This window comes from Dipodomys ordii, unplaced genomic scaffold (genome assembly GCF_000151885.1).
Source record: "Dipodomys ordii isolate 6190 unplaced genomic scaffold, Dord_2.0 Scaffold75, whole genome shotgun sequence".
NCBI lineage: Eukaryota > Metazoa > Chordata > Mammalia > Rodentia > Heteromyidae > Dipodomys > Dipodomys ordii.
Genome location: NW_012267291.1, coordinates 2,185,099 through 2,195,274, shown reverse-complemented (window position 1 = coordinate 2,195,274; position 10,176 = coordinate 2,185,099). Strand labels below are relative to the sequence as shown.

At 59.8% G+C, this 10,176-nt stretch overlaps 1 protein-coding gene across 1 annotated transcript in view; it reads right to left on the bottom strand.

The window, feature by feature from the left end:
* Nucleotides 1-523: 523 nt before the first annotated feature.
* The window catches only part of Bmp7 (bone morphogenetic protein 7), a 33,868-nt gene continuing 24,215 nt past the window's right edge, over nt 524-10,176 (bottom strand). The window contains exons 7-10 of the mRNA XM_013024294.1: nt 6,065-6,262; nt 2,475-2,551; nt 1,025-1,135; nt 524-894 (exon numbers count right to left, since the gene is read on the bottom strand). Of these exons, the coding sequence (XP_012879748.1) occupies nt 745-894; nt 1,025-1,135; nt 2,475-2,551; nt 6,065-6,262 (536 nt within the window). The 3' untranslated portion in view covers nt 524-744. The remainder of the gene's footprint in view (nt 895-1,024; nt 1,136-2,474; nt 2,552-6,064; nt 6,263-10,176) is intronic.

Below are 10,176 nucleotides of genomic sequence, written 5' to 3'. Positions count from 1 at the left end.
CAAGCAGACCGCTGTCCTTCCCCTCCCTGGAATCTCTGACGCAGTCCGGTGTGTGCGGACACGCCCCCTGCAGCCTCAGACCGAAACCAAGCGGCATGGGGCCTCGCTGTCCTCCGCCGGCCACAAGCTTCTGTTTACAAAATCAGAGCAAACCAAGAAACGGGGATAAACTGTTTAGGAAACATATCTGTAACATCCTGGCCGCTTTCATCCATCCGTTTTATTGTGACATTTAGTAAAGGAACTTCCGCTGGGCCTCCCTTCAGCACAGAGACCGCGGGCGCCACTCCTGGCCGCGCCCCTCCTCCGCACCGGTGCCACTGGTGGCAGGGAGCGCTGCGCAGTGCACGGAGGCGTGGCTTCGCGGAGGCGTGGCTTCGCGGAGGCGTGGCTTCGCGGAGGCGTGGCTTCGCGGAGGCGTGGCTTCGCGGAGGCGTGGCTGCGCGGAGGCGGGGCTGCGCGGAGGCGGGGCTGCGCGGAGGCGGGGCTGCGCGGAGGCGGGGCTGCACAGAGGCGCGGCTGCACAGCCGCGCCTGGGCCCGGCTGGTTCTCTTTGTGGTTATTTTTCCGGCTGGTCTTTCTCTGGCAAAGCTGGCCAAGATCTCATCCACAGGTGACCAAGCAAGCGAAGCTCCGGCCCCAGTGAGCTGGGGAGGGGAGAGGTCCCGGGGATGGGGGAGGTCCTCGGGAGCTTCTGGGTGGATCCGGAGAAGCGTGGACGGAAGGGTTGGATTCCCGGAGGGCCTAGTGGCAGCCGCAGGCCCGCACCACCATGTTCCTGTACTTTTTCAGAATGACGTTGGAGCTGTCGTCGAAGTAGAGCACAGAGATGGCGTTGAGCTGGGTGGGTGCGCAGCAGGGCTTGGGCACCGTGTCCGGGTTGATGAAGTGGACCTGTAACGCACCGAGCGTGGACTTCCGTGAGAGGCGTGAGTCCCTGCGAGTGGCCCCGGCTCCTCTACTGTGCTGCCTCCCTCGTGCCCCCATCCCCCTACACCCCCCAACCCAGGCGGGGAGTACCCACCAGCGTCTGCACAATGGCGTGGTTGGTGGCGTTCATGTAGGAGTTCAGCGGGAAGGCACATTCTCCCTCGCAGTAGTAGGCCGCATAGCCCTCGGGTGCGATGATCCAGTCCTGCCCAGGGAGAGGAGCACAGGCGGCCAGGGCCAAGGTCAGCGGAGGCTAGGGCCCAGGGAAACGAGCGTGGCTGCTCACGCTCGCCGCAGAACGAAAGCCAAGGGCAAGGGGCGGCAGGGCCGGGCCGCGGCAGAAAGCGCATGCCTGGAGCAGCCATGCTTCCCGGGCGGCAGGGGCAGCAGCAGGGGAGGCTTGGTGCCAGGCAGATCTGGTCTAGCACCCACTCCGCCACACCCCAAAGCTTCAGCAGCTGCAGCCTGTCGGAAGGAGCCCTCCGCGCTCTGGGTGTATTTCTCTGCCAGGAGACCAGGGAGCCGCCACGCGGTGGCAGATGCCGACAGCAGAGACGGGCACGGGGCCCTGGGCCCGTTCCATGCTGGTCCTCGGGGTCCCCCAAGCACCCGTGCAGCCCCTCACGGTGAGGGCGCACCAGGCCTCCCGCAGACGCCCCTGGAGTTGGGGCTCTGCCCAGCTCCGGCCCACGTGTGCTCCCTGCCACCCTTGGTCATGGCATCACCGTGAATCCCAGGACACACCACAGGAGACCACCGTGCTGCCGTGGCACCTGTGTTCTGTGGGCGACTGGCCTGAGCGCGCTGGAGAAACGGGACTCCCCCCCTGAGCTCACTCACCGGACTCCCTTACACCCCTGCTGGGGCTCTCCCCCACACTCCCCAGGGGGCTCTCTCAGCAGATCCTCTTGGCTCCGCACTGGACTCCCCCGTTGGACTGGCCCCCCCTGGCTCTCTCCTTGGGTTCCCCACAGAACTCCCACATGGAGAACAGCACCATCTTATAGCATCTGGGCTCCGTGGGGCAGTCCCGTGCTCAGCCACGCTGCACCACACAGAGCCCCGAAGGCCGCGGTGCGCCCGGCAGCTGCTGAGGGGCCTCCCCGCCCTCTCCACCTGGGCGGACGCGGTCGAAGGGCTGCGCTCCCACGATCCCACCCGGAAACCACGCGAGGGCCGGTGGCCGGGGCAGAGGGGGAGCCGGCCATGCCCCGCATTCCACATTCCCCGCCAGGCGTGGGGAAGCAGCAGGCCACAGGGCAACAGGCGGGGCCGGGTACGTGGAGAGTCCAAAGGGTCAGGGATCCTAGCTGCACCGGGGCCCCATCCCAATTCTGCTCTCAGGTTTCAGGGACCCCCCTCCCCGTACCCTTCACCCTAGTCCTCCCCTGCCAGTCCACCCAGCACTGGGGCACACACTGGCCAAGAGGCCAAGCTGGTCCCCACTCACCGCACTGGGGAAGCAGCCCCTCGCCTGGCCACACCAGAGTCCTGGTGAGCCTCAGAGCCCTGACCGGCCCTGACCGGCCCTGACCAGCCCTTACCTGCCACCCCAGGTCCCGGAAGCTGACGTAGAGCTCGTGCTTCTTACACGCCTGCCTCTGGTCACTGCTGCTGTTTTCTGCATCGTTGGTGGAGAGCGAGCGCAGAGCCCGGGAGGAGAGACAGGCACAGGCGGTCAGAGGCCCTCCGGGGGCAGCACCCAGGCCTCCAGCCCAGCGACCCCAGCAGGAGGGCGCCCCCACCGCCCCTCACTCCCCACCGCCCCTCACTACGGCTCAAGGTCTGCACTTTCCAGATCTTTTGTAGACATTATTTCCTTTATGTGTATGAGGGTTGTTTTCTTTTGTTTTCCAATACTGGGGATTGAACTCCGGGCCTCGAGCTACCACTTGGGCCCTACTGCCTGACCAGCTCTCAGTCTACTTTTTAGGAAGCATTTTGCTAACTTTTTGTGGGGGCTGGCCTCATAATGATCCTCTGCTCTCTCCTTACCTGGGATTACAGGGATGTGCCACTGCACCTGATCTGATACGTGTTTTTTGTTTTGTTTAGTCTTTTGGTGGATGGAATCGGGATTTGAACTCAGGGCCTTTTGCCTACTAGGTAGGAACTCTACCACTTGAGCCATGCCCTGAGATCTCTTGCTCTTTTTTTAGTTTCTAAGGTGATCTTTGTGGTGTTTGTACCCCGAGCTAGCTTTAGCCCACAGCCCTGTACCCACGCCTCCGCTCACAGGTGCGGTGCTAGCCTGGCTGGATGCCGTCTTGCTCACTTTTTGCCCAGGCTGGCCTCACACCACAGTCCTCTGGAGTGGCGTGGTGGGGGGCAGGAAGTGGGGGTACGGAGGACGGAGCCCTTGGCACCACCAAGAAGAAGCCGGAGGGCTGCAAGGTGGAGACGTTGAAGCCTCCTACACGCAGCGGGGCAGCGGCTTTCCAGATAGGCTGTAAGCGCTGGCAAAGCTGCAGGCATAGCTGCCGCCTGCACACACACATGCACACTGCGCTCCCCCTCCCCCCTGCTCACACGTACACTGCGCTCCCCCTCCCATGCACACTCACATTGCACACTGAGAGGGGCTGATGTGTTGTTGACCACACCTGTCTTCCTCTCCTGGACACTCGCCAAAGCTGCCTGACAGACTCAGAGCCACCTCAACACCAAGCCAGCGTCACAACAGCCTCTTCCCGGGCTCCGAGTGTGGACCTCTGGAACTCCACTGGCTTGGAGAGGCCGCAGCTCCCGGGCTGCGCCAGGTGACTTCTCAGAGCAAAGCACCTGGATGCCAGCGCCCCTCCCCCACAGCCCAGTCCCCCCCTCCCCCAAGCCCTGGGAAGCCACCAAGTCAGGACCGGTGCATGCACATGGCTGCCACTCTGCGGGCCATCTGGTGAAGGTGGCCTTTGCCAGGGTGCTGGGCCCCAAAGGGGACCAGGGACCCAGGCAGGCTGCCCACCCTAAGCCACATCATCTGAGGAGCAGCTGGAGGCCGGCGGCAGGAGGCCAGCCTCCGGGAAAGATGCTCACAGCAGTGGCGACACGGGCTCCACACACAAAGGCTGCATGGGGAGAGAACGCAACTTGTGTGGCCCCACAGCCCACGGGGGGGGGCGCTGCAAATGCTCAGGGCCACGTGGGGCAGGGGCACTTCAAACACTCAGGGTACGCCCATGCACGCCGGCTGGGCTCAGAGCCCAGGGTGCCGCCCAGGCCCAGCTGGCTTTCAATTAAACTCCCAGGCAGGGCTGAGAAGAACTTAGAAGCCCAGGGCACTGAGACGCACAGGAAGGAGCCAATCCCAAACCAGGGGAGCAGCTGCTGTGTAAGGCAGTGGGGGGTCCTTGGAGGGGGCAGATACCCCCCAGAGGGCCGGAAAGGATGCTGTGGGAAGTTGGGGGTAAGGCTGGGCTGTTCTGTCTCCTCACTCTCAGCACACACCTGGCAGGGCTGGGGGGTGGGGGGCATGGCTGGGATGGGGGCATCACAGTACTTTCTTCCAGGAGGGTTCACGAGAGCTTCCAATGGCCTCTGGGCTCTGAGCTGGCCCCCGCACCCTCCTGCACCCACCTCTCTCGGTGCAACCTCACAATGCACGAAACTTGCCCCTCATCTAGGGACGGAGGTCCAAGACATGGCTCCCAGGGAAATCACCACCGCGTTCCAGCCACCATAGCCTCCAAACGCCACAAAACCTCCCACCACAGACCTGCATCGCCTGCTGGGTCTACAGCCAGCAGCAGCAGGACCAGCCCAGCCTCGCTCGGGACTCGGAGCTCACTGCCCATGGCGGCCCATCTGCACCCCTGGAGAGTGCCAGGGTCCCCCCTGCCCCTCCCCTGGGGCCTGTCACCACACAGACGTGGCCGATGACCCATCTGAATGACCCCTTGGGGTGGCCCCTTCCGGCTTCCGCAACTGAACCCCAGACCAGGGAGGGTCCCCAGAGAGGAAGGGATCCATTGGAGTTGCATTTGGATTTTGCATTTGTGAAGCTTAGAAGAGAGTCCAGAAGAGAAGCCACAGGAGATCCCTACCCACACTCAGGACTGGACTCCGTGGGGCTGGGAACACGGATTACAGCAGTGTCTGGCCTCAACGGCACCATCTTGTAAGAACAGCTCGGACCTGTGCCTGTCTACTGTGCGTGTGACTGCCCACAGCAGGTGAATGCACACCTGCGTGTGCACCTGCGCGTGCAGCGAGGAGAGGTCTCACCTCTGGCCCTTCTCAGAGCCTCTGTGTTGCTCACAATGAAAAATGATGACTCCATCTTTCATGCGCTTACCTTATAGTGATGAAACATTTCAAATAAAATCTAAAAGTACCCAAATAAGATGTAATTAAAACCCTCTCATTCATACTGAAAAATGATTTGAGTGGATCACATTTTTCGCTTTGGTTTTTGATGGTACTGGGGATTTGAACTTAGACCCTCACATTCAACTAGGCAGGTGCTCTACCACTTGAGCCAGGCCCCCAGCCCTTTAGTTATATTCCAGATAGTTTTAGTCTCCTGACCCCCTGCAGGACCAATCTCAGACTGGGATCCAAAAACACACATCCTTCCATCCAGATGGGGTTACTGGCATACTCCACTCTATCTAGCCACCTAGCTGCGTGTTGAGATGGGGTCTTGCTAGCTTCTTTGGCTAGGCTGGCTGCAAACTTTGACCCTCCTGAAATTCCACCTCCTGAGTGAGAAGGACCACAGGCACGAGCCACCACGCTCAGCCCAAACTGCACATGTGTTTCATTTTAAGAAACAGAGGAAGCAAACCGGCCCCCTCCCTTGCTGCTCTGAAGGAGTGACTCCCCCTCCTCCCCCAAAGCCGCCCCACCCTGTTTGCATGGCTCCCCTTCAGACCAGTGGGCATTGGTAAAGCTGCTGTTGTGTCTATGTAGAAACGGACACAATGGGCACCTTGTTCTATGTGTGTTCTGCTATTCGCATTTCTAGACTAACTCACGGCTTTTAACAGGATGGGGACGTTCGCTCCACATAGCAAGCGACGGAGTCTGCTGCAGACCCATCTGCTCGGCACCCGCACCGATTCCCGTGACCTTGGCTGGGCCTATGGGGCTCCTGGTCCTCCACCTGGCGGTCCTCCCTCCCCCAGGGTCCCGAGCGTACCTGCCACGTTGGCCAGCCTCAGCGCCTCCTGGTTCTTGGGCGTCTTGGAGCGGTTCTGGCTGCGCTGCTTCGCCCCCGTGGAGCGGGCACTGCGGAGGTGCACTTCCGTCGCCTTGAAGAAGGCCACCATGAAGGGCTGCTTGTTCTGGGGCCCGTGCCGCCCGATCAGCCCCGCCAGCTTGGGGTTGATGCTCTGCCCTAGAGCGGAAGCAGGAAGGCACAGAACTGTGGGCACAGGGCAGGGGAGAGGGGCTGAGGGCGGGCCGGAGGCTGAGCATCGCCTCACCCACCCTGGCGCTGCCGGCCAAGCATGCGCTCTGCACCCGGGAAGGTGTGCTGTCCCCGGGACTTCCGTGCAGGTGGGGGGGGGGGTGAGCACACAGCATGGGGAGGGACCCAGTGGCAATGAATAAGTGCATGGAGAAAGGCCAGGCCAGATAGGGGGCAGGGAGCCAGGTCAGTGTTTTGTGGGATTGTCAGTCACAGGGCTTGAACTCTGGGCCTGGGCGCTGTCCCTCAGCTCTTCAGCTCAAGGCGAGAGCTCTATCATGTGAGCCACAGTGCCACTTCTGGTTTTCTAGTGATTTACTGGAGATAAGAGTCTCATGGACTTTCCTTGCCTGGACTGGCTTTGAACCATGATCATCAGATCTCAACTTCCTGAGTAGCTAGGATGACAGGGGTGAGCCACCAGCGCCCGACCCGGTCAGGTTTTAATGACCGTGTGACCTGGTGACAGCAAGGGAGGAGCCCCGAGGGCGGCTGAGGTGGCCAGACACAGGGGCCAGCAACAGCAAATGCCTGGAGGTGGGGCAGAGGGTGGGATCCAGGGGCAGCTGCTGGGGGACAGCTGGGCCCCGTCCACCTGGCCCCATCTCAGTGAGCACCTGCTGTGTCCCCCAAACTCAGGCCACCCAGAGGCTCGCAGATGGCTTGCTTTGGAAGTGGGGTCCCTGCAGGTACAATTCCTCAGGGAGCAGCCACCCAGGGTGAGGGGCCTTGAACCAATGGCTGGCGTCCTTGAGAGAGGTCATGAAAAGACCCGGAGGCCCTGACCCACGCAGGAAGAGCCGCCTGCAGCTGGAGGCCCAACAATGGGACTTGAACTGGAGAGCGTCACACTTCCTTGGCAGACGCTTTACCATGGAGCCACACCTCCAGCCTTTTTGAGACAGGGCCTCTGGCTTATGCCCAGAACCACGATCCTCCTATTTAGAATTTCTGTGTAGCTGGGGTGAAAGGTGTAAAACACTGCACACCCAGGCTCAGTGCATAGCCACGAAGGCCAGCCCGGGGCCAAGGCCTGGCCAGCAGCTCCTTAGCTTGAGAAAGGGGTTTACAGCCAGAGCTCCTGAGCTAACAGTTAAGCCAGGAGACCTCTCCTCTCGCTTGAGGCCAAGGTGTGTGGCAGCGATTGTGTGTGGGGAGGGATCTGGGGGGTAGACAGAGGCCCCAAGAGGCCATGGAGTGCCGGGAACAGAAGGAAAGGTGGACGAGGCAGAGGACTCAGGATGGGCTGTCTACCCACGATGGTCACTGTGGATACAAGCTCAAGGTCATGGCTCTGGGGATGACCGGTCCACGGGGGAAAAAGCCAGAGGGAGTCAAAGTCTATGTGCACAAGACAGAACAAGCTCAGAGAGGCTGAGTGACCTGCCCAACAACACCCAGCTTGGTACCAGCACGGTGGAATTTGAACCCACAGCACGCCGAGTCAGGACACATACCCACCATGGCTACAATGCCACCAAGCCGAGTGAGAGGAAGCAGGGTCTCCCCAAAGTGGCAGCCATCTACATTTGGAGTTCACTTCCGGAGCCCCCCCCCCCCCCCCCCCCCCCCCCCGCCCAGGCCCGTCAGAAAGCAATCAACACAGCTCCCCAGGCCAGCTCAGGACCGGGCGGGGGCGGGGGCCTGCTTTGGCTTAACACACCTCCCCAGGCCAGCTCAGGACCGGGCGGGGGCGGGGGCCTGCTTTGGCTTAACAGCGAGCACTTGAGAGGATGTTTCCCACCGCCACCCCGAGTTTACCTTGCCCCCTCCCCCCATCAACGTCTGGCTTTTCTGCATTCTTGAGCGGGGTTTCCCTGAGTTCATCCATCTATAATGGGAGAGGTTCTATAAAAAAAAAACACACACACACACAACAAAAACCCATTAAAGCCGAGCCCCCAGGAACGGCCATTCCCCCTGGAAGGCTTTTAAAATGAGCAATATAAAAATGCCTGGTCTGCAAGCCATTGCTGGCGCACGCGCAGTCCCTGCCCGGCCCCGCGGCCCCGCAGAGGCTCTGAGCCCGAGGGGCGGCAGTGAGGACAGACTCCCGCCCCTGGCCCCAAACCTGGGAAGAGACCCAGGGTGTCTAGCTGGAAGCTGAAAGGCACCACCACAGGCACAGAAAACCACCGGGGCCGCGGGCCGGCGGTCCGTCGCAGGCACGGTCACCCTGTGAGCCCACGCCCGTGTCCGGGCGGGAACCTGGTGATGGCTACTGGCAAGCCACATTGTCCCTAACAACCCAAAAGCTGGATCCAATGCCAGGGTCTCGGGACCAGTGTGGGCAGGTGATTGGTGGGGGGGGGCTGGGGACAGGGGAGCGTCTGGGTGGGGGCAACACCGTGCCCTCTCCCCACTGCTGCCAACAGCACCCCATCTGTGACCATCAGCAATGTCTCCTGCTGTGTCCCCAGGGTGAAGAAAGTCCCCGACAGAGTGCTCCGTGTGCAGTCTGAGGAGCTACCGCTGAGGGCTTTTGCTTTGTGGGTGCTCTGTTTTTAACCCAGGCCTTGTTCCTGCTAGCAAATGCCCTACCACTTACTTCATTCTCCTAGCTCTCTTACTGTTATTTATCTGTGCGCGTGTATGCATGCTTGCACTTGTCCTGGAGCTCGAATCCGGGGCCTGAGCGCTGTCCCTCAGCTTCTGTGCTCAAGGCTGATGGTCTACCACTTGAGCCATAGCTCCACTTCTGGCTTTTGGTGGTTCACTGTAGATGAGAATCTCATGGACTTCCCTATGTGATCCTCAGATCTCAGCCTCCTGAGAAACTAGGACTTTCCTGCCAGGTCTGGCTTGGCACTGTGATTCACTGATCTCAGCTTCCTGAGTGGCTGGGATAACAGGCGTGAGCCACACTGCATCAGGCTTATCATTGACAGTTAACTATAAATAAGTAATTGCATGCTGCTAATACCTTATAACTACAACAACGGTTACATACATAGTAAGTTTTGTTTATTTATCTATTTACTTATTTTGAGGCAGACAAGGTTTTATTGTAAACCCAAGGCTGGCCTGTGATCTTCCTACCTCAGCCTCCCAAGTGCTGGGATTACAGATGTGTGCCACTGCACCCAGCCTCAACAAGGATTATTGCAGGGGATGTTTTTCTTCTTTGTGACGTTAGGATATGATGTTATAATGTATCAGCTTTGCTTCATAAATCCAACTAATTGCTTTATCTGTATTTTAGTATGCAGCAGGAAGTAGAGGCAAGAGGATCACAAGCTCTAGGCCAGCCTAGACAACATAGCAAGTCCAAGACCAGCCTGGGTTACATAGCAAGAGAAGGAAGGAAGGAAGGAAGGAAGGAAGGAAGGAAGGAAGGAAGGAAGGAAGGAAGGAAGGAAGGAAGGAAGGAAGGAAAAAAAGTCCACTAAGAATATATAAGGCAGGTGGAAATGGGTTGATTAACGTGGACAGAAAGACAAGATATACAGAATGTTTTAAACTATGAAATCTGTGTCTTTGGGAAAATTGGAGAGGATTTCCACTTTAGCTAAAAGATTTTTTTGTTAAAGCTTAGGAATGGCCAACTTTTGCAAATGGAAACCAGAACACTCTCCTGAACTTGAATTTCAGATAAGCAAAAGCCTTCCGCAGTGTGCACGATCGTGTATCGTACTGAGTCACCCAGGATCTGTGTCTCACCTTGGAGGGGGGTCCTCCCCAAGGCCGGGCGCTGTGGCGATGCCCGTGCTGTGGGCCCACAGGCGGCAGGACTGAGGGGCGCCTGGCAGGACTGAGGGGCGCGGGGCAGGACTGAGGGGCGCCTGGCAGGACTGAGGGGCGCGGGGCAGGACTGAGGGGCGCCTGGCAGGACTGAGGGGCGC